Source organism: Seriola aureovittata, chromosome 16 (assembly GCF_021018895.1).
Source record: "Seriola aureovittata isolate HTS-2021-v1 ecotype China chromosome 16, ASM2101889v1, whole genome shotgun sequence".
NCBI lineage: Eukaryota > Metazoa > Chordata > Actinopteri > Carangiformes > Carangidae > Seriola > Seriola aureovittata.
Window position 1 is genome coordinate 13,219,165 of NC_079379.1, and position 25,001 is coordinate 13,244,165.

Sequence of the window (25,001 nt, forward strand, 5' to 3'; positions counted from 1 at the left end):
AACTCTAAAATAGAAATTGGTAGTGGTGGTAAAACATCATATATTCAATGTTACTAAATAAACGACCCAACATTGTTTGTGAAATTAAAGCAAATATTATAATATATACAGTAAAATAATGCATTAAAGTTAAAGTGTGTTTTGACTTTTGCTACAGAGGTGGAAAGTAAATACGCTTATATATACATTTACATAAGTGCTGTACTAAAGTACAGTTTTTGAGATACTTTACTTGAGCACTTATATTTTTCACTGCATTTCAACTCCTCTACATTTCACAGGGAAATATTGTAATTTTTACTCCACTACATTTACTTGACAAGTTACTTTGCAGATAAGTAATACAAAACACAAAATACAATTAACAAATACATTCTGATTCCTAGTATGAAGCTTAGAATATAGTTTTATTAATCCAGGGGGAGAAATTCACAAGATAATATTAGTATATATAATAGTAGCCTATGTAAAAAAAAATGTTTTAACATATTTATTTTCTTAACTTATTTATCTATTAATGTATTATTGCCATTTACAATACTAAAGTTATCTACATATGAATGCATCAATAATTCCCATAACACAATATAATATATGTTGTTCTGAAAAGGCCTTCCTGCAAAAAGGGTAGGCCTACTTCTACTTTTTTGTACTTGGTACTCCTCAATTTCCTTCGGTTTTAATAAAGTAGTTAGACCCATAGGTTATACCTAAACAAGTGACGGTTTTTATTCATTATTCAGTTTTTCATTCATGTTTTTTTCTTTATTTTTTTTCTTTATAGTGTTCTTGCAATTTTTACATGGGTAAAGAATACATCCTCCATTACTGGCTACGCTCTGTGTAGCCACAGAAACCTTATGGATGTGTGTTTTATTGTGAAAAGCGAGCATTTGGTACCGGAGTCCGGATGTTTTGGTATTATTGTTCTCTGACTTGACAACAACAGTCAGACTCAGTCGGGGAATGCAGCCTGACTGTCCTGCGAAGTTTCCTGCCACATATTTCCAACTACGGTTCACTGAGAAATGGAGACTGAGGTGTACACGGCTGTAGTGAAGTAAAAGGAGTAACCAGTGGAAATCTAACGGTAAGTGACTATAACAGTGATCTTTATAGCCCGAAGCAGTCAACGTGTGGTAAATATCACACAGATCAGAACTTCTTCCTGTACGGGGCTGACGAGAGGCTAGCAGTTTTTAGCTTTGTTAGCTTGTAAATTCTCCTCGTTAACTCCGGGACGACAGAAATCCTCCACATAAGACACCAAATAAAGTTTTATGGCCGTAGAGGTCAACTGAGATAGACCATATTGTCGACTTAACTGTCCTGTGAGCGAGCAAACGCCATAGCTCAGCCAGTGAGCAACTCTTAGAGCGATTAAAGTTGGTCACTAGCTTCATGCTAGCCAAATCTGATTTCGTTAGCTAACAGGCTAACACTGGTTAGCCAGGTGGAAAGTGTAAACAAAATGAGGTTTATACTGTGCCGAACTTCGAATCAAGTATGGGGTCTGATTTCCGTCTTCTTGTGAATTATTTTACTACTGTCGTTACTCGTGAAACAAGCCATTTCTTATAGACCTCCGTGGGATGGTAGGGTTTTTGGCTGAGATACAGTGTTATCCATAGTATCCTAATTTCTTTAGTTTATTTGCACTCACAGTTTAGGGTTCAAAAAGACGAAGTGTTCACTAGTTTGTTATATCTGAAATAGCAGAACATATTCATTCACTCCCTGTAAAACACTGGAACAGGTCCATGCAACTAAATTCTTGTCTACCTTTATGCGTAACACTTTACTCCCGCAGTTTAGCATTTATAAGTAGTATACAAACTTTTGAAAAATGCTTTATAGCATACTATGATGTAGATATAAGTGGCTATTAATGCAACCATTATAAGTCCTTGTGTGGGGAAATGCCTGGTTACTGGTGACATGGCAATATAGTAAAATTATAATATCTTCATAGGAGAAGTTATAATTGTTAACGAATACTGTATTAACACTTAAAATGTCCTTATAGCTGCTTTACAACTACCTTACAGTGTGATATAGGCCATATATGAAATGTTGGTTATAAATGCTTAAAAGGAGGACTATGAAATTAGGTAAATTGTAGCCCCTTTATGTCGTACTCATAAATTTAGGCAATTTGTACTGATTAGTGTAACATTAGAGCAAAGGTTGGTCTGTTTTGTTTTCTGTGACTGTTTTGTGCTTCACAAAGCAAGAATTATAGTAGCACCTTTTTAAGATGTTTAAAGCATTCAAAAGTGACCATATACTACTATACTATATGTATTGGTAATTTGATATCATGTTTTTGGCATTTAATTATTGCTGGTTCACATTCTCAAAGTAAGTGATCTTCATGTAACGTTGAAGTTCATTTGATTGTGATTTGTCCTGTTACTAAACGTATGTGGTTCAGTGAATGGAAATACTCACCTTCAATGTTTTCTATCCTAATTTTATAGCATAGTCAACATGATAATGTTTTACTGAGTAGATAACATGTCAGTTGTGGGGCACAGTCCTTCCGTATTTACTGTGTGACTTTTATAGCATGCATGCTAAATTAATCTGAGCCACTCTCACTGTGGTATTCTGTTGATGAGTCACGGTGCTTTGTTTTCTCCTAATGACCAGTTACTGTCTTCACCAATCTCAGCCTTACACTTGCTGAATGTAACTAAAATGAAACTTCATGCTCACAAGTTTGGTGAAATTTTGGGGCTCATGTAATTGAAGTGCCATAATTCAGTGCTTTGTCAATGGCATGTCTTACCACCTTGCCAAATCTTTTTGATTTTAGTGGCAGACAGTACATTTTCAAACAATGAATCATTACTAGTGTTATATGGAAATAGTAACATACATGGTAATGTAATATCTGTATTTAATTTTAGCCCAAGATAGTTTTTTTTTTATTTAAACCCAAGATTTTTTCATTTTACACGCACAAAAAATGCTTTTGCACATGCAATTTTCAGGTTATAAAGGATGCTCCGACATCACCCAAAGACCATTCCCTAATTTACTTAGAAATTTAAACTAGGTCAAAAATTCCCCCAGTCTGAACTAGTTGAAGGTTAACTGACCTAAATTTGGCGACCATTTTGTGCAGGGGATGTTGTGCCCAAACTGTATTTTGAAAAATATTTTTCATATACCCATCCACAGTGTCTTAGATCCGTCGGGTGACAGTTCTGATTATTCTTTTGAGAAAAGAAATTCAGTATCCAAATGGGAGAAATGTATGTCTTATGCATGTTGTGTCTATGAATGAGCCCCCTGTCTAAGCATATACCAGCAGACATACTCTCTGATGTTCATCTTTGTGGATGGAGATGTTCTTTGTATTGTAACCAATCTAAACCTTTTATTTTAAGCTGTATTTGTATAATCCTGCATCCATCACCCCTGTGTCATTGATGTGACTGTGACATTGACTGACAGTCAGACAGCTGTCTGTGACGCAAACACACAAGACCCATGAGCTGTGAATCAAAGCAAACATTTGCTTCTTTTTTTTTTTTTTTATTGTCTCCTATCTACAAACATGGGCACTTATCCAGACTTTGGCTTGATGAATGAATTCGCAAACATTTGTGCACCAGGGAGAGATAGCCAACACCTTAACATAATTTTTGACTTCAAGAAGGGGTGAATTTTCTAGATACAATTAGTCTTTCAAATTTGCATGTTTGTACTGTGTGGGACTAATGAAAAGTTTAATCACAGATTGTGGTTATTTGAAATTTTTAGCTGAACCGACTATGGTCTAACACTACATCCCTGAATTTGAGTGAGTGAGTGATGGAAGTACCACATCTGAGATCATACATCTCTTCAAATTTTCTAGCTAAATTAATTCAAAGGCAGTCAAATCAGTGCATCTTTGGCTTTGATTAAACTGTGAACCCCAGCACTGCTGGCGAATTATGAATAGCTGTTGGTGTCTCTTTCCTCCTTCATTGTAGAACAGAATGGAACAGGGCTGTCTCCCACAAACCACCGATCTGCTTCCTGCTCCCCCGCTGTTTGGGGTGAAAAGCCTTTAGCAGAGAAGATAGACAGTGAGGAGACTGTCATGGTATGTAGTGATCAGGGCATGCATGATGAATAGGGTTGATGGAGTGGATTCACCCAATACCACTCATTCTGTCCCTATGTGAAACTGCATTTTATCCAACATTTGGTTGGAGCCAGTGGTAGTGGTAAGGGATGACAAAAAATACTCTAAACCATTTTCATTCTAGGTAATTCTCTTCACAAAAAAGAATTGCACAAGCCTCAGGTTATGTTTTTTTGTGTAGGAGTTTGGCTTGCTAGGTTTGCACAAAGCAGACATTATTCCCCATGACTTAATGGTTAACCTGCGGGGTTCAGGCGTTAGAGTTAGCCCAACTCTGACTCTGCATTCAGGGTGGACCACTTGAATGCTTGAATGTGAGACTAAGTCCTCTGAGCAACTGTCCAAGCCAGCTTCACCTCTTTTGTCAGGTCATTCATTACAGGGTGCAGTTGAGAAGGAGTCAGAGTGGTCATTGCCTAAGATGCTCAAGCCATCATGGAGGGTGCCTCTGGGTTTGGCCAGGAAAATTTTCATCTCATTAAATCTGCTCTCTAGAGAAAACATGAGCTCAGGGGTGGTAATGGCCCGTAGCTGAACATGTGGCTCCTATTGCAGCTCGAGCCTGCTGTGTGGACTATGAGGCAGTTTTGGTGTAGTGGCCACAGTCGAATTTGAGTTTACGTGACTCAGAAATACTTTGCCATATACAGCTATTGTGAAAGAAACAGCAACATCTAAAAATGACTATTTGAATATAATTATTTGAACCATAAGGTCAAATATAAATTGCAAATACATTACTGCTTGCTGCTGGGGTCCTGAAAATAGGAATGGCATGCAGAAGTGGGATTAACTCTTTGTTAAATAATCAAGCTGATTTGAGATGAATAGGCAGCAACATTTAGATTCATAGAGTTAATCCATGATGTGGTTCATCTCCTTTATCGTCCTTGTCAGAACCTCACTGTGCAGTATAGATGTCCCTCTATGTAGCAGGGAACTGGTATCTCCCTTTGCTCTCCCTTGTTCAAACACAAGTCGGAAGGGCTGATTTCTTTATTTGCTGTCTCCATGGCGCTCAATAGAGAAAATACAGATGAATTAAACCTCATGTTCAAATTACTATTTGACATGATATACTCTTTTTTTTAGTACTGTAGAAAATTTAGCTACCTGATCATTGCATTCTCAGTTGCATCCTTACTCTTACTGACCCTGACATTTGAATAAAACTGTTCCCTCATCATAATATACCAGATACAATGGAAAAGTACCTTCCCCTGTTGGCAGACTGTTTAGTAAATAGTGCTGAAAGTAGCCTCAGAGGCATTCATTCCAGTACCTCCTGTCCCCACTCTCTGTTGAACGTCAGACATTATTATTATACTTTGGCTGGCAGATAATAGACTAAATGGAGATTCATTAAGCTACTGGGTTATTTCGATGCCCAGCTGACAGGAATTTGGCTTACACCTGATGAGCAGTCTAACTATAACTTTTTTCCAATATGAATGTGCTTCAGTGGGATGGTGCTGGAGACAATAAAAGTTTAAAAAACACAAATATTTAATGTCAATGTGCTAGGTAAACAAAATTACGTAAGAGAAAAAAAAAGCTTTCTTATAGTTTGTTGTCCAGTCTCTGGAGTTTTCCTCTGTCCAAAGTTGTAATAACTGAATGCATTGTCATAATCAGGAAGTTTGTCCTTCAGCTGGAATGTCACCGGATATTAGTGTACGTGATGAACATTTTGCAGAAGAACACTTTGAGCTATTCGTTTCCAGACAAGGAAACTGGTCATTGTACGTGTGATTTCTTTGAAGGCAAGCATTTGTATCAAACTTGCAAAATCACCTCTTTACCTAGATTTGGACTTAAGTACTTATAAACAGCAGGGCAGGGGTTCATTCTTAATATACTTCCGATTACCAAGAATTAAAGTTAACAGTGGGATTGGGATGGTGGTCGGATATTGTGGACCTCCAGAAACTGTTGTAGTGTCATGAATGTGATACACTGGAGGTGGCTCAACTACAGAGTTGTCACAAAATCGGAGTTGTATATTAGAAAACAGCCAAAGTCCAAGTCATCATACAGGAAATCCCAGAGCCAGGGTGACAATTACATCTGTTTAAATTACAGGACTGTGTTGACCTTTGCCTGGATTCCAAAGGCGTGAAACAAATGTGTTTTGATATAGCTACTAGTTAGTAATTATTATACAGGGTAATAGGTGTGAAGTCAGTTGGGAAGTCAGAGAGTTAAAACTACATTCCTGTACAATGTCAAATTAAGTCATCACGACTGCTTTCCATTGTGCAGTGTGTCATCAACTTCAGATACGATCAGTTGGTGTCTTGATATACTGCACTTAACGCTGCCACACAAGAGGGCAGTTAGCATCTGTCCGTATACGTTTCCTAGTGCAAAGGGGCTGAAAAAACAAATGAGGATTTTGGTATTTTAAATATTTACAGTAAAATATCAGAGTAGATGTTAAATTTAATACACAGCTGTTAATCCAACTTTCGAAATAGAGTTTGACCAAAAAATTGACCAGACCAGTACATTGGTTGTTATTAGCTTATCACTAAGACATTGATCAGCTTACATGTCAGCTGATAAATAACATGAAATTGTTGCACAAAACTACCAGAGATATGTTTGAGGTCATTTAGGAAGTGAAAAGTTAAACAAGATTTTAAGGGAAGTTTTTGCGTATGTTATAGTTTGTTATCACTTCATATTGACCAGAATTTCATTATCAAATTTGAGTAACTCTCAAATATCAATATTGGCCTCAAAAATAAAATCCAGTATCAATCGGGCTGTAATCAAAGGAAGTAAATTGTGCTCACATTGAGTCAGTGCTAGAGACAAACTCATTTTAAACAACTCATTGACGCTTCCCTTTTTTATAAGCAACACAACATTAAGAACCAGGGTTACGCAAGTAATCTAAAGCTTCACAACATGAGTAACTGAACAGTTGCAAACACAGACTTTAACTTTCATTTTAATTGGAAATTAAACCTATTGTTGTGTTTGACTGTAAAAGCCACTGATGTCATTTTGACAAGACTCTGGACACATCTCAGTGGTGTGTGCTGATGGTTCAAGAAGATGGCACATTTTCAGGTCAGCTTAAGGTCATGTATTTGTTACTGAGTAGTTCTGCAAAAGGAATAGCATCTGCAGAGGGGACATCTTTATTGCTGCCTTGTTTTATTTGGGCTACAGCTCTTCTGTTTACTTTGGCAATAGAACAAGTACCATACAACAATGTTAATGTGAATATTCGGGGAAAGATGTTTCTTTGGGAGAGGGCCATGTTCGGTTTATAGCTTATTAATAGTCCAAAAAATTACAAATGGCACTTGTGTAACTGTGTTTGACATGTTTTGACGTGTGGAGTCGCAGACCTGTAACATAAACTATTCCATTGCAATTTGGTTATGCACCTAATTGTGTCTTTGCAAAATTACAGGCAATGGAAACCTGGATTTATTTTGTTTATTGCCGTGCAGGAGCCAACATGTTATTGCGGTCTGAAGGGCTATGCTTGTTAAAACCATTACTGCTGAAGGCCCAAGTGACACATTTTGTTACTATTTTTTCCCTGTCCATCTTGATAGATTATAGTGTGTCTTACCAACAACAACAAAAATCACTGACCTTGCATTGACCTATCCCTTGAGTAGAAAACCACTGATTTAAATCATGTTACAATGGTAATCATGATATAGCATCAGCTGATGTAAACTCTTTCATATAAGAGTTGATGGAAGGTTGAAACCATTTAGTCTGCCGCAGTAGGCTTCCTGCCCTGGGGTTGTCTCAGGAACTGGGACACCATCCCAGTGTGTGAGCTGTGGTTGCATGTGATTGCCCCTGAGCCATAGAACTTGAATACATGCATGTGTCTGCACACACACACACAAACACACACTGACCGCAGTCACATGGAAAGTCCCACTCACTCTTGGTATAGTGCCGGGGCAGGCTTCTCCAGTTTAATTAAGCCTTGGGAGTGTAATTTCACATTGACTTGTGGGTTGCTTAAAATTGCTCCTCTGTCTTATTAAAATTTCCTCTTGGAGACATGATTGGTGTATTGACCCAGTATATTATGAAGCTTTGATGTGGAATTATTGTGTTAGGACATCACTTAGGACATCAGTAGATGCTTTCCCACCAAAAGATCCAGGAAGTTTAATTTCCCATGAAATAATGTCCAATCATTTTTTCCAGGGGTAAAAGTTCCTCTTGCACATGGTGATTTGTGTTTCCGGAGAAGGGCGAAAGCCCTGGGAACATTAAGCAAATTAGTTGGCTAATGTATCAAAAGCACAACAGTTGCCTTTTACATAATTTGGGTGCTCAACAGTGCAAAAATGGACAACAAAGCTTGGACTTTGTCGGCCCATTGGCCTGCTCCATCCTGAGTATTGATGGCCACAAACTACAAGCAAATAACATGTTAGCAGTTATGGGTTTTGAAATTATTGGGTGTGTAACAGTGTGGCGAGAAAACTGCATACGTTACTAATCAGTTGACATTTAGTTCGGTAAGCCCTACCCCAGAAATAACTGAACCTTCAGAAAGTACTGCCCCCCAAGCACGGATTTATTTGGGGTTTCCCAAGGACTTGATTTAGACCCTGGTTCCTCTGATGGAAACACAGGTAGAGGAAGTGAGTTCTCAAAATGTTCCTGCTCCCCGGGGAAAGTCCCTGCAGTGGAAACTTGCCTATTGTGGACCTACGTGACACTTACACCGTGACACACCTCAAGGAAGTAGCACCAAACTGTCTGATGCATCATTTCACATCATCTTTTGTCACTTTACCCACTGTTTGTGTTGCTTAAATTTCAGATGTTCTGGCTTTGGTTTTCAAATGTGAGTTTTAAACTTTCAGAGCCACCAATTTAAACACATTATTCTTTACAACTTGGCTTCAGTGCTAATTGCCTGAGGAGATGCAATTATGATTTATAGCCTTTTCTTCATCCAATTTATCTTTGGGGTCATGGTTAAATATATAGGTTAACATAACATTAGATATACTTATATGGTACAGTCAGCTAAACATGGCTGCTTGGTAGCATCTAGTCCCTATTTTTTCTCTCTCATCAAAATCTATTTCAAGTGATGCTTCAAAAATTTCCAGCATAATTCCTGTTAGATAATTGATATATTACCTCACAGATACTTTACTTAGTCTTCCATTTATAGCAGAGGTTTTCCGACCTTCTAAATTAATGACCACCGCTGCTAAAAGGAGAACTTAAAGAAAATGAACTGAAAGATTCTGATTCACTCGGGAAATGCCCTATAAATATTGAGTGAGGATATTGTTTTAGCTATCATCCAGAAACTACATTGTAAGATGAGATACATGAGGATCTGTCAGATTCAGCAGATGATAATGTTTCCTGAGCTGTATTTAATCAAAGGAGTACGTTGCTATGTCAGGTGATTAAAAAGATCTTCTACCCTGGCCCCAGTCACCTGAGTATGTGGGAGTAACTAACCTCACCCTCAGGAGAGCTCAATGAGGGCTATCTTCATTGTTGGTGACTGATAGTACAAATAATCCTTTAAGTCTTTCATCTAAAATGCTGTCATCTGTTTGTATTACATCAACGTCTTTTCTGATGACAACAGTTACTGACGCAGGTCTGTCAGTTTATTCATTGCCAGTTTTGCATTGACAGGAATAAGGTTCGGTCAGGGGCTTTTTGTTCTTCCTGGTTGTGACGATATTTGTTTTAAGCCGATGTGTATTGCTACAAACAGTGTGAGTGTTATAACTTTTTCAAGCGGGCAACTAGACTAATTGAAACGTTGTTTTCACGTCCCAACAGTCCTGCTATCACCCTCATATCACAGTCGTCACTGTTGGTACTATGAATGTGACCTTCAAAGAGGTAACAGGACTATATTTTTTACAATGCCTGTATTGTATAGCACTCTTGTTATTGTGTTGTGATCAAGGTGAAGAAGATAAACCTAAAGGTAACACTTAAGGAGAAAAACGTGCATCCGTACCCAAACTTCAGGTGCACTGAAAAGAGAAAACTTTTAGTAGGTCAAGCAAAACAATCGTGACATAACGACATAACAAACAAACACCGTCATCAATGAAGTAAACACCCACCAGTGTTGTCTGCAGTATATTCTCCCCAATGTACGCTTAGTCATTGTTGTCATGCTGTCAATCTAATGATTAATTGCTTGATCCTGTGTCAGTAACAGATTTGTCCAATTCAGCCTTTTACATATGTTTTTGTTGTCAGACTTTTAATATATGCAACCAGTTCATAAGGGTTTATTCAAAGGATCAGCTTTGTGTCTAGTGTCGAGTTGTCATTTTGTATGTGTGCATGCTCAAATATACACAGGATCCATAGTGTTATAAGTAGGATAATTTCTGGCTTACCGTGGCTGTTTGACACAGCAGGACTCACACGTCTTTCATCTCATATTCACATCTGTGTTACAGGATATTTAGCTTCTAGCTGTAGGAACTTTTATGCAGCTGTGGGATAGCAGATAGAACGACCTTCCTTGCAGGCTGCAGGCCATGTTTAGACCTTGTATCTCAAATGTGTCAAGAGCAAGTTTAGATGAATTGCAATTTACACCTGGCATCAGAAGGCCTCTGAAATGCACATCACCACTGCTAAACAGAAAAAAAAACCTTTTACGCTTGTACTTACAGTTGGATTGAAGTGGCACTTTGGTACCTCAGCTGTGAAACCTTGTCTGAGTTGTTTGGTATGGGCAAGTCAATAAGTTAGGAGCTATGAGTATGAATATATTCACACTACACTGCACAGGTTGGAGGCTGGACACATCTCAGACAAAAAATTTTTTTTTTAGAGTTTGTGATCAAATCAACCGCAATGCGTTTGAGCGGTAGTTATTAATGCACCATTAATTCAACTTAGTATTTGGTTGATATAGAAGAGGAATAATAGTCACCATCTAAACACATGGAGTCTAGGCACCAGACTGAATCCGGCCTCTGGCTGTGCAGCTAAAAGCTCTTTTTTTTTTTTTTTAAATTCTCCTCTAACACTGAAGCAGCCGTAGTAAAAGTTAACTGCTGCCTGCGTGTCATCCTGAAGGGAGAAAAAACCACAGTCAGTCAGACTAAGGTTTGTAGGTTATGAGACTGAACATTTGTGCTTTGTGGGATTGCTGCCCCAGTTGAGATTTGCAGCGGGCTTATTAATTAGTCACCTTTTGGCTCCCAATGGAATTTTCCTGAAATTAGTCCCTAATGACAAACACACTTACTCAAACACAAGTTTGGAGCACACAGAAGCAGAGGGAAATCATACTTGGTCCTCCATAGTGCTTATTTGGTATTATGCTTAAGGGTTTTTGAAAGACAAATCTGCAGCTATAGTTCTGAGGAAGTGAAGGCAAGATCTCACGGAATCATACAAATATGGAAAGTTGTTTAGATTCCTGTGGTTTAAACATAGCAAAGAGTTAAGAAGATGGATAATGACCAGCAAAACTTATTGTTTGATTTTGGTTTTTTTGGGGGGTTTTTTTGCAACTGGATTCTGTGCTTTGATGTTAAATGCATGATGCAGTTTTTATCCACCATCTGTTAGAATTTAAAAATTTTAAAAACAGAACCTTTCCACAGTGCAGTTGATCTACTGGTTACTGAGACTAGCTTTTTATCCTGCTGACAGGTTGACTTAATATATGCAGCTACAGCATCGCGTGCCATTGCGTCCCTCGCTGAAATGCACACAGTGTGACATAAGCAGTCATTTTATTCTGCTTCTCCCATCAGTCGGTCTCTTTAGGAATCAGCTCAGAGCAGAGTTGTTTATCCAAAACATGTAAATTCATCAGCTGTGTTGGGATCTGTGAACTCAGTGGAAGCCCACACAGTACCACACCCACTGTGTTGTTGTTTTGTTGTTTTTTGTGCTGTTATGCTTCTCGTCACTTTAAGGTCTCTAGTCTAGTCTGTCTTTTGTGTTGATGTCTGCCGCCAGGACAGAATCGTGAGAATCTACAAGTGCACTTATACACTGGCCTCACAGCGGATGAGTTATCCTTCAGTTGTTCACATTGTGTGAAATCTGAACATGTGGAAGCACTTGAGGCAAGGTGCGGCTGCTCTAGAGGCACACTGACACAGCTGTGGCCACATCTGAGTTCTAGGGTGGGAAAACACATTGTTTTGCCTACACTTGACTAATACACACTCCAGGGAAGGCCTGCAGTCGTTTATGTAAGTAGACTAACATGCAGGCACACATACACAGAAGACACGCCTGAAGAAATGTCTGCGGTCTGCCAGAAAATGCCTAATTATCAAAAGGATGGTCTTGCCTTAACACAGACCGTTGAAGCATCTCACTAGGAATAGATTTTGTTGACGTCATATCTCCAGTTGATTGGTTGTTTTGCATCCTGAGGAACAGATCACTGCACCTTGCTTCCAAATGTCTGTTTTTGCAGCAGCACATTAAAAGTTAATGCATTCAGCTGTGGTTTAGTACCTTATTTTCTTTTCTTTTTTTCTGTTTCTCTCAGGTTAGTGTCCTAGATCTGAGCAACTGCATCTCGGCCTCAACAGAAACCCTTCATCACTGTGATTTAAACCCAGGACAGACCGCACCACTGACTTCAAGTCCTCCTATACCAACTTCAAGCCACTGCCACTATGTCCTAGCTAACAGCAGTCCAGTTCCCTTCCCTGACCACCCTGTCCCTTAAGCCCCAGTCCCTTTCTCCATCTTCTCCCCCTCTCACCGTCCCTTATCTCCTCTCCTGATGTGGTGATTTCTGGTGGAAGCCCCAGCAGCACCCCGCCTGGCGTGATGAGCAGCCTGCACCAGCAACATCATGGCAGCACAGGCTCAGAGCGAGATCTTCACTCTGCCGCCTCCTCTGTCAGCCTCCCTTCAGTTAGAAAGACCCCCAAGAAGCGCCGTCTGTCCCTCCACTCACTCTTTGGTCGACGGCGCCGGCCTGACCGCGACCCCAAGCGCAAGTCCAGGACTCTGCAGTCCGGAGCTGGAGTGGACGGCGTTGTCAGCACTGAAATTGTGCAGTCAGAGACTTTCCATGATAAAACTTCTGCCCATTCTTTACCAGGTGTAGCATCAACTTCATCAGTGTCAGGGTCTTCATCAGAGCTGCTGGAGTGCCCCTTGTGCCTACTGCGCCATGCACGTGAGCGCTTCCCAGACATCATGACCTGTCACCACCGCTCATGTGCAGACTGCCTGCGACAGTATCTGCGCATCGAGATCTCAGAGTCTCGTGTCAACATCAGCTGCCCTGAGTGCTCAGAGCGATTCAATCCCCACGACATCCGGATGATCCTGGGAGACCGAGCCCTCATGGAGAAGTACGAGGAGTTCATGCTGAGGAGGTGGCTGGTGGCTGAACCTGACTGCCGCTGGTGTCCTGCCCCAGACTGCGGGTAAGAAACATATCTGAGGGATTATATAGGCAAATCAGTGAAGAACACAAGACAATCTGCTCTTTCCATAAAAAAAAAGACTCACCAGGTGAATCAAGGTGAAAGCGTTCTTGATCTTAATCAGTCCCAGGAGATGAGGGTGACATGATGCTTTAAAAAGGCTTTTAGTCTTGTGGACAAATAACACAGAGGTTTTGCAGCCAAATAAAAAGCAAGCAACACAGCATATGACAATTTTATCTCAGCCAGTCTGCCATAATCGTTTCAGGCCTGTTAGATTATTTCCACATTGACTGCAACTTTTAACATTTCAGAATCTCTTGTTCCGTTTCCTAAGATGTGCTCGATGTTCTCTACGTCTGATGTAACCAATAGACAAGTCCCAAAATAACAGTAAGCAGCAACATCAAGGAAACTCACAGGCTGTAATCTGGCCTTTTGAAGTTCACCCCAGCTTCTGCATCGATGCCCAGGTTATAAATAGCTTGTAGCAGTAATAGACCTGTTTATTCTGTCAGCCTAATGAGTCAGCCAAGAAAGATGTGAGCAGCAAGTGAATGATGATGCCTGTTGTCGTCAGACTGTATCTGACATTTTTCAAAGCACATGATGGGCATAGGATGTAAAGGGACTTCAATATTCACATCACTAAATATAGGAGCATAAATAGCATAAATAAAAAAGTATTTATGTTGTGGGTCTGTGAGAGAGTTAAATTAAGCAAAGTGTATAAGTTTAAATCAGTTCAGGTTTATTTTTGTTGCCCTTCACAAATACTAATACACATAAATGTAAAATCTACATTGATGGTAAATATAATACAACAAAAAACTTGAAATTAAAATATTGTGAGTTTTGAATAAAACTAGTAGTGATTTGCCTTAATCATCACCATTATAACGTATTTTATTTACCGTAAAACACTTTCGTGACAAAGTGCTTTACAGTTAAATGGAGTAAATGATGAATCGTGTCCAAAAAAGGAAAGTGCAAGACTACAAAAATTAACCGGTGCCAGTGTAACGCACATAATAATAAAACAGTAAAACAATGAAGAACATAAAAAGGTAAAAAAAGACAGGATAACCAAAGCGAACGAAAACTACTGAATTTGAGTATTGGGCTTGGTGAAACATTAGCTCGAGGTCAGATGAGGTTCTGCAAATACATTATCGAATCTCTGTGGTTTCTTTCAGTTAGAAATGATTTTTTCTGGTTTCCCTCTTTCACATGGCGTTGACGGTGAAGGTGAGGGTCGAGTCAGGGTCTTATACGTTTGGAGCTGGAAGGGATTCAGCAGTTTGCTCACAGCGGCCTGAACTGAGGTTAACATTGCACTTTCTCCGCTCACTAGGCGCAGGCACCTTTAGGCCATGACTACCACCGTGCACACGTGCACTTGTATTGCTCAGCTACACTTGCAGCAGTCTGTATTTTTTGCCACAGGTGCTGGCTGGACTTTTTTTTTTTTTTTTTTAAAGAATGCTATTTATATATTCATAGAGTTCTGGTTCAGTAGCACACATGCCCTGCCTTCAGTTAGCACCATTAGTTGAGTTTTGAGTGATGGCTGGATTCAGTAATGGTTTTAGCCTTCCCTCTCTCTCTCATGGCTTTGTTTCATCAACACTGCTGACCCTGTCTGTTAGAATAATGGCTCTTTCATGAGCTTGTTTCAGCGCTTCTTGCTGCATTCCTCCAAACAGTCCAGCTCTGGCAAACTGCCACTCTCCTTTGGTTAATTCTCTTGCTGTTGATTGTTGTGTGATTGCACTTGCAAGTTACTGGGCTTTGTTGTTCATTTCAGCAGTTACAGTTGTCAACTCCAAGAATCCTATGCATGAAGAGACAAATCATTCATCTATTTGCTGGGTAGAGTCTTGGCTTTGCAGTGGTGTCATGTGTAGTTGTTGTGTTTGGGGTTTGGCATATCTGCACCTCAGCACTGTTTTTGTATTTGGTGCAAATTTGAGTTGTGTTTCAAAAGGGGACCATTAGTGATCAGTATAAAAACGTGAGTCAAAAGTGAGCAGGAATACAGTTGTTACACTAAAACACATGTGGAAAAACACTTGATGGTTGTAATACCAAAAGGTCCATTTGGAAGATTTCCCGTCCAGTTACAGCTTCTACACATTCGCCACCAGTTTGCTTCACCAAGGTGTTAGTGGAGACTGTCTGCAAACTGTCTAGACTCAATGTTTTTTAGGTATATGTGTTCACACACACAACCCCCACTGCTCAACCGTCAAATATGTCAGTTAGGAGGGTGGGACGTGTAAAAAGCTGATTTCATAACAGTGCTACTAGTTTGCTCTCATTTTTGTTGCCTTCATCTGAAAACAGAAACCATGAAAACCACCAAAAAAATATGATGAAAGCCTTTTATTTATTCCCACCTCACTTTTGTTTTTGCATTTTACTTTTACATTTTTTCATTTGTAACATAATTATGCAAATGTTTTGCTTTAGACTTACGTAATCTCTTCAGAGCGACTGAGCCACTTTCATAGCATGAAAAACTGACACTTTTTGCTCTTTTAAAAAAAATTTTTAGTTTGGTGTTCTTTGATAGGTGTATTTATGATGGGCCAAGCTATGCACGCATTACTTTTGTTTTGTATTATTTGTCCATTTCACAAGGGTCACATATTCTGGGTCACAGCTGACTCACTTTTAGTTGAAGTCTTTTGCACAACTACCAGCTTTATCATGATTTAACTCACTGTTGATTGTCTGGTATCAGCTGATGTTTGATTAAATACTTTTCTCATTTTAACTAAAATCTTTACCCTGCGTGTGTGTGCGTGTGCGTGTGTGTGTGTGCGCGCGTGTGTATGAGCCAATAGCCGTGTTGTGTAAAGCAGCTGATGCCATCATTTCTGCTTACTTGGCGTAAATAATTTTTGGGGAATTTGTGCTGAGCTGAATAAGCAGCTCTGTCTTGCTGTAGGCTTTGCGCTCCAGAATTACATTTCTAAATGTAGATTTAGTGGATTTTACAGTGTGTGAGTGGATCATGAGGACTCTCACACTGGGCCTTTATGCTTTTGCACAGAGAGATGTCCCACTATAGAGCCGGTGCAGATTGTCAGTTGATCCATGAGTCAGTCAGTGTTTGTTTTTCTTTATTGGCTCTTTCTAATGTTCCCATGATAACCCTGCTATGGGAGGCTGAATGGCTGCAACAACCTCAGGGTTTAGCTGAGGTTTTCATACATATACTTATTTTATTAATAGGCCAGGTATCTAAGTTGTTTTGTTTTTCAGCAAAACAATGAATTATCATGTTATTTATACCAGTGGGACACAAGCAGGTTTGTGAGTCACTAATCAAGGGGAAACCGTTGCTACCATTCATTTTATTACTCATCAGAGATAATAAAGCCATTTATTTGAAGCAGTAATTGTGTTTGGATGTAAATGTTGCTGCAACAATGGATTTTTATAGTACCAGTTTGTCAAGTTGTATTAGATCTAAATGCTTTTAATAAAACAGTTGTTGGAAATACCCTCTGTCCTGCTGTGCGGCTTATAAATTGGCCATTGTAATGATTGATGAGGGACACCAGCGTGACATGCAGTCGTGCAGAACTGAATGTGCCTTCATTGATTTATTATAACAGCTCATTGGTGGAATCATCATGGAAAAATGGCAAATTTCCTGTGTTTTTGTAACAAATAAACATTGCTGAAGATGTAAATAGTACCACTGACCACTGTGAAATTTAGTATTTAAGCACACTAGATATTGGCCCACAGTTTTACCCACCCAGTTTAATTCTCCTGCACTCTTCCTATACTTGCCATTTTAGCCCTGCTGACCTCTAGTGTTGTGGTGAGCTACTGCACCCATTCTCTTTTACTAGCTACTATTTACCACCTTATGGGCTGTATTTTTCCTCTCTCAGTTATGCAGTAATTGCATTTGGCTGCGCCAGCTGCCCAAAGATCACCTGTGGACGCGAGGGCTGTGGGACAGAGTTCTGCTACCACTGCAAACAGCTGTGGCATCCCAACCAGACATGTGACACGGCACGGCAACAAAGGGCCCAGAACCTCCGGCTGAGGAGTTTCAGGTCCTCCTCCCTCAGCTACAGCCAAGAGAGTGGAGCCGCAGGTAAGTTACAAATAAATGCCCTCATGCAAATACACACGGAGTAACCTGGCCACCATTTTGGTATTTACACACATACACACACAAAATAATCACACATATCTGTACCTTAAGCAAACACATCACCTATTTTTAGCCTCATAGTTCTACACAGATGATTTCACAGTACACAATCTGCGCTGTAAAAAGCTTCTCTGGCTTACCCTCAATCAACCTCCACTAGGTGATGACATCAAGCCATGTCCTCGTTGTGCTGCTTACATCATCAAGATGAATGATGGAAGCTGTAATCACATGACCTGCGCTGTCTGCGGCTGCGAGTTTTGCTGGCTCTGCATGAAGGAGATCTCTGACCTGCACTATTTAAGGTGAGACAAATGTAGAGTTCATTTAAAAACTGCTTCTCAGCTCTCAGTAGTTTGTACAACTGTGTCTCCTTTCAGTGTTTTGGTCTTTTAACAGCGTTTACTTTTCTAATTATTTCTTGCTTGAGTGTGAAAGCCTGTGATTGACTTTGGGGAAAAAACAGTTTGACACAACAATCCAAACTCAGATTCCCCTCACCAGCTTTTTCCAGAGCTTTCAACTGGAAAGTTTTTTTTTGTAATAATTGAATTTTTAATAACTAGTTGTCTGGAAATAGTATTAGATTTTTTCAGAGGATAATTTTCAGTCATTATTGTCACCATAATTCACACTCTTGAGTTTACACAGACAAATCTTCTGTCTCTGTCTCGCCCGCCCTCTCAGTCCATCAGGCTGCACCTTCTGGGGAAAGAAGCCCTGGAGCAGAAAGAAGAAGATTCTCTGGCAGCTCGGCACGTTGGTGGGAGCACCCGTGGGCATCGCCCTTATTGCTGGCATCGCCATTCCCGCAATGATCATTGGTATCCCAGTCTATGTGGGTAGGAAGGTGAGAGCTGCCACCAAGGAAGGCTGTTATGTTAAAAAGATGATGATGGATAACCCAACTATAATATAACTATAATAACTTGTTTTGCTTGTTTGTAAACTAAAAGAAAAACAGAGTATTTTGCTGTTTGTATGAGCGGGAAGAGGCAGGCGGGGTTGAAAATACCTCAGCTGGAAACAAAGATTGGTTGATAAGTAATAATTGGTTTGTGGAATGGAAAAAGGCTTTCGTTACCATGGTTGTCCAAATGTAGTTTTAGACACAGTTCCTAATATTGTTTTACTAACCTAACAAGGCTAAATGTATTATTCATGTATGTAATCTTAATCCAGTTTATTAGGTCACATCAGTTTTGAGATCTGAGGAACAAATTTCTTTTTTTCTTCTTTTTTTTTTAAGAGATTTTCTGTGGTGTCAGAATCACATCTGAACATAATGTGATTCAATATTTTATGGCAATAAACAAAGATTTTTTTCCCCCTCAGATCCATAACCGCTATGAGGGCAAAGACATTTCCAAACACAAGAGGAACTTGGTAATAGCTGGTGGTGTGACGCTGTCTGTGATCGTGTCGCCTGTGGTTGCTGCAGTCACTGTTGGTAAGAAAGAAGTGTTTTTCTCCCTTTTCCTTCTCGTTTTTCTCCTCTCCACTTTCTCCGCCGCCATCTGTTTCTCAACTACATTTAAATAATTTACAAGGGTTTTCTCTGAGGGCCAGGAGTAGAAAGTGAGTACTGTATAAAAGTATCATCTTGGGTTTGGAAATTGGCCCGAAACATTTGCCACATGCCGTCTTTCTACTTTGGACTATCTGAAAATGTGGATATGCTGGGAAAATCTTTTTACAGTGTTTTTGGAATGAATATGTGTGTGTTTACGTTGTGTTGTGTAGGCATCGGTGTTCCCATCATGCTCGCTTACGTCTACGGAGTTGTCCCGATCTCACTGTGTCGGAGCGGCGGCTGTGGAGTGTCTGCCGGCAACGGCAAAGGGGTGCGAATCGAGTTTGACGATGAAAATGACAACATAGGCAGTGGGGCTGCAGCCACAGGTAAATATCTGACTGAGTGACTGATCAGTTCAAATTGGGAAAAAACTACAGGCCAAAGAAGTTTGATACATACACACAAAGGAATATCAATAAATCTGCTTCTGAGTACATGGAGTATTTAGAATGAACCTACTTTACATGTTTCATAAACATATAATCTCCTGGAGACTTGTGTATGTTGTTATACGCACCATCCTTTCCAGAGTGTCTGGAAAACACCAGCGACCGTGATGCAAGCGGTTTTGGTGATGTGTTTGCCAACTCTGTTTGGCACATAGAAGTACACCTGCATCCGTCAGTGCCCTTTGTGTGTACATATAGATTATTCATAGCCCATGAAATGCCAAAACAGTTGATGGGAGAGGCAGGCCGTGTGATGGTGTGAAATGACTGGCGCAGTGTCAGTGGTTTCTCCTGTCAGCGTGCGTTTGTCACTGTCAAACTGACGGCTGCATGAGGGCGCGCTCCTCTTGCTTTCCCAGGAGGTGCTGAAGGAAAGGGATTGTATTTCTCACAGCTTCTTCACTTCTGTCACCACTGAGTGATAATTATGAATCCACATGACAGCAGGGACTCTGACCTTCCCAGGAACATAAGGTGTGAGACATGATGACACTTATTCACACCTTTAGAATTCATCAATCTGTTGTTTCGGGATACATTGTACGGCCTGTAAAAGTCAGTGAAGTCATTGATAAAAGTCAAAAGATTAAACTCAGCTCTCCTCTGCTTCCTTTCAGCTTTAACCAGCAGTTGGTGTCGGTCACTTTTTGTCATTGTGTGTGGAAACAGAGATATTGATAATATACCTTTTATGTTTCTCAAACATCCACTTATTTAGCTTTAGGTACAACTGTTAAGTTCTTTTGTCGGACGCAACTCTCTTTAAATTTAATAAAATGACAAAATCTTTCTTCCCTCTTCTCCCTTTTCTTCACAGACACAACCTCGGTGGCAGAGACGCGGCTCAACAATCCCAGCCTCGGTGACGGAGCGAGCGTGGGCGGTCTGACGGGCCTGAGCCTCAGTGTCAGCGGGAGCCACATGGAGCGCTGCGGCATGAGCTCCACTCAGAGGGACAACATGAGTGACAACGCCAGCACCACAGCCCTCGCCGGGACCAGCATCACTGGCAGCCTGTCTGGCAGCTGCTACAACAGGTAATAGACTGGACCTGTTTCATTTCTAGCCACAAAACTGTTCTGATTGAATAAAAAACATGGGGCAAATGCTGCTACGTGATCAGCAAAGGGGGGTTATTTCACGCAGGTGTGTTCATGAATTTGCACATGCACACATCTATCATTTTGAGCAAGAGAGAGGATGATGTAGATGATTTTGAGATAAGATAGTCTGATAGTCATGTTATTGTCTTTGAAAATATCTGCCATTGTGCTCATGGTGCAGATGATGCAAAGATACAGGGACTCATTTTGTGTCATTTATTGTATTTCCCAGGATGGAAGTGCAGGCTGACGTCCAGAAGGAGCGCTGCAGTCTGAGCGGAGAGTCAGCCACTGTCAGTCTTGGGACAATCAGTGACAACGCGAGCACAAAAGCCATGGCAGGATCCATCCTCAATGCCTACATGCCTCTGGAAAGGTGAGCAGAGCATTTTCGTCCTATTTACTGTTTCCCCAATCCCAATCCTAGTTTTTCTTGTACCTTTTGTCAGACGCCCTGTGGTCGAATTGTTAAACATGCATGTAGATACACCTGGATGCACAAGATAAAAGTTGTAATATTGAAATTATATGTTGTTATTCTTTTACTGTAAGTCAAAATTGTGTGCTTTTATTTTGCAGAGACAATAGTCTGGAAATTCAGGCAGATGTGGAGTCCAAACAGGAGAAGGTGAGACACTGCAGTGCCAGCAGCAGCCTGGATGAAGCTAGCTGTAGCAGTAGCACCGCTGGCCTCAAAGGTGCTAGCGGTGGCGTATGCCCCTGCTCATGCCCCTCCACCTGCTGCTGTACACAGCATGACAACCACTGCTGCCCCTCGTCTCCCTGGTCAAAGGAGCCCTCCACTTCAGGGGGCAAAAAGAGCAAAGGAAAGCTTTGGAAAAGAGCTAGCAGCAGCAAAGGAGAAACAAAAATGAATGAAACACAAGGATATATGGATGCTCAGCTCCTTGAGCAGCGAAGCACTAACTCCTCTGAGTTTGATTCTCCATCACTGAGCGGCAGCCTGCCCTCTGTGGCCGACTCGCACTGTAGCCACTTCTCATCAGAGCTCAGCTGCTCAGATCCTGAAACCTCAAGACCAGCTCACCCACCCTGCTCCGCCCCAATGGAAACCCACACTCACCATCCCGCCACCGCCGCCTTCAATGACATCACCATCACACCCATGCCTGAGGTGGAGAATGACCGCCTGGAGCACTATCCATCACAGAGTAGCCACGTGGCCTTCACCCACCACCTGCTGCTGTCTGCATCTCCACCTGCTTCACCAAAAGAGGGAAGTAGTGGGAAGTTTCTGTACATCAGCGAGGAGAGCGTTGGCAATGTCGCAGGCATGGAGCCGGTGGAGGACGAGAGCATGAACGAGACCACCAACAACACTGCAGTACAGCCTGTAAGCCCGACGAGGAAGCGCTGTATACAAACAGACATCTAAAGCAACTCTTCACCCCTTCTGCTGTTGGCTTTGTCACCACTGCTTGCTCAATTAGCCTTATCACCTAATTTCACTCTTGAGCGAAGCAGCCAATTCATCTTTGGAAGCTGGGGGTCAAGTTTAAGGTAATATTATATTTTTATCTGCTGTGGAGGCAGGAATATTATGTGAATGTCAGTCTGCACAGTTGCAGAGAGGGTCAAGGTCTAAGTTAGAGAAAGATTTGTGAGTAAACAGAAGCACAGTAAAGTCAAAGCCAATGGTTTGGTTCTGTTATTCAGGCAGGACAACCAGGCGTGTGAAGAGGTTGTTGACGCTGGAGCAGCAAGGCTTATAGAAGGTAGAGCTGAATGTTTGTGGGCAGGTGTAAAGCAGGATATCAGTGTGGTGAGATACTACACAAGGCTGTTTATTTATCCAGCTGTTATGATGATCTGCAAAGTCTGACATTTTCAGTCTGCACCCCTAATGATTTTCTGAATCAAAACCTTTTCCTAAAGCTTACAAAAAGCAGAACTGATAAAGCTGGATGAGAGCGAGTAAAATGTCTGATATTCTTTTCAATAGTAAATTGAGCTGCTATTATGAAGCATCACCGATCCTCCTTCATTGCATCTGCAAAAATCTGGGTTCTTCAGGGTTTGCATGAATCAGGGAGGAGATGTCATCACTGTGGTCCACCACTGTGCCACCACTTCATTCTGTGACTTCTTAATGGTGAGAAACACAACAGCTAAAGGATTGTTGAACCTTCTGTCGAGCGTCCAAACCTAAGCGGGACCAGTCCAGTAACAGATTTTATTTTTCCATAATCATTGATAAAGAAGTGATTATAATTGCTTTTGTTTAAAATGTGACCCTTGTTTTTTGTGCTATGTATTTGCTTATTTTTATTTTCCATTTTGGGAAAGTTGGTTTTAATGTTGAAGCCCTGTGTTGGGTCCAAACTTTTCAGTATAATGGGGTGGGAATTGTGTTGACAAAGCTCAAGCCCTTCCTCGTTTTTAATTATTGTGAATTTAAGTTGCCATTTTGCATAATTTAAGTCTTCACAAGCCCCTGTCTACAGTGGTAAAAATAGTTATTTGTTTGTGGTTGCACCTGTGCAAAAATGGAACTTTTTCACTGCAGTTTTTAGTATATCATTGAATTATGAGAGTTGTATTCAAAAAAGGGAATTTTGTTATTCCCTGTAAACTGAGAGATGCAAAAAACCAGCATCAATTTTTAATTTGAAAGTGTAGCATGTTATAGGGCTTGTTTTAGTAATCAGTCACTAAAACTGGAAAGCCATCCAAACACTATTTCTTATAAGAAAAATAACCTGTCAAGTAACTATACAACAAGAGCGGATGTGTCCAATAAGGGAAACACATCAACTTCAAAAATAGGTTTGTTGTGCAATGAGAAACTTCTTGTGTATTGGAGCACATCCATCTTTCAGTGGTTTAATATTCAGTAGTGAATATATGGTAATAATGTTACATTTTTGATTCTCCCTCAGTAATATCCAAATCAAAATATTATTTTTGATTCAGAGCTTTGGGTGTATTTTAACTACAATATGTTTTAAAGTTGTTTCTTGAATCCTTGCAAATGATTGATGCAAATAATTTTATATTTGTTGGACCCACGGTGCCTTTTGGGGAAAAATCCTTTGTATAGTGTTTTTTATTTTATTTTATTTTCCTCATTCTGTATGTCTTCAAATGATAAACATAAAAATCATAAGAGAATGAATAATGTTTGCCTCATTAAATGCTTGAAATGCACGAAAGCTGATGCTAAATACTCATCCTCCCAGTAGCTTGTTAAGCCTACCAAAGACTGCTCTCAGGCCACTGTGGTGTAGACTACGACACTCAACACAACTGTTAATGGTGTTTGATGGTACCAGAAGGATTTCCTTGAAATCTTCACACGATTAGAGTTCAGTCCATAAAGTTGAAAAATGGCTTCTGTAGACCAGATAAGTCATGGCAATACAACTTTGGATTAAACCTAATTAGGGGGCACTAGTTTAAATCTCAAGACCAAAATATTTGTTTGTGGTTAAGTCATTTTTAGGAATAATAATTTGGAAAATGTTTCCCTGAAGTAGCCAAAGTCTGAAAGTTGGTGGAATTTATGTGCTGTGGGAAGGTTAGTCAGCACGTGTTGGTAATAAAACCCTTCTTATCCAAAGCGATCAGCATCAAGAGTGTCTGAGTGCAGTAAGACTTCATCTTGTGTTCAGCAGCTGCAGTGACCACAGATTGCTCTGCCATCTCAGCTGGTCGAGCTCAGCATGAGCTGTCTCAGAGTGCAGAGCTTGTCTTCACCAGAGTAGCTGTGTTGATGACTAAAAGAAAGTTTTGGTGCAATACAACAGCCTCCAGCTGCAGGATATTCCCACCTCGTTTATGTTCCTTCTGTTGAAAAATGCCTGTTTAATTCCTGTGAGTTTTATATTATTATTTGAAGACTAGTGCCAGGTCTGTTTTTTAGCTTGGTCAAAAGCAGTGTATGCTATTTGAAAAAGTATATATTTCCTAATCATTTGCTTTATAATGTGCATGTAAATGCATATCTTTAAACAAATTCTGTCAAATAAAATTCTGAATCAAGCTTTGTTGTCTATATATTTTGACATAAGAATGATTGTTTTGATTGTCATGCTGTGGTGCAGTCATTCACACTTCATGCTCCCCTGTGCAATTACTGTTTAACTGAGATTAGTGGGTGGGCTCAAGCAGTTGTGGTTCAAGGA

At 40.3% G+C, this 25,001-nt stretch overlaps 1 protein-coding gene across 1 annotated transcript; it reads left to right on the forward strand.

Annotated features, from left to right (window-relative positions):
* Positions 1-954: 954 nt before the first annotated feature.
* LOC130183767 (E3 ubiquitin-protein ligase RNF19A-like) lies at positions 955-24,859 on the forward strand. The gene is made up of 10 exons (XM_056399442.1): positions 955-1,090; positions 12,654-13,548; positions 17,460-17,668; positions 17,889-18,033; positions 18,416-18,578; positions 19,064-19,178; positions 19,472-19,630; positions 20,571-20,790; positions 21,089-21,232; positions 21,436-24,859. The coding sequence occupies exons 2-10, from the start codon at positions 12,941-12,943 to the stop codon at positions 22,250-22,252; spliced, it is 2,580 nt and encodes an 859-aa protein (XP_056255417.1). The 5' UTR covers positions 955-1,090; positions 12,654-12,940; the 3' UTR covers positions 22,253-24,859.
* Positions 24,860-25,001: the final 142 nt, after the last annotated feature.

Coding starts and splice junctions, on each gene's coding strand:
- LOC130183767 (XM_056399442.1), top strand. CDS start 12,941: ATGAGCAGCCTGCACCAGCAACATCATGGCAGCACAGGCTCAGAGCGA. Junction 19,179..19,471: donor GGTTGCTGCAGTCACTGTTG/GTAAGAAAGAAG, acceptor TGTGTTGTGTAG/GCATCGGTGTTCCCATCATG. Junction 21,233..21,435: donor GCCTACATGCCTCTGGAAAG/GTGAGCAGAGCA, acceptor TTTATTTTGCAG/AGACAATAGTCTGGAAATTC.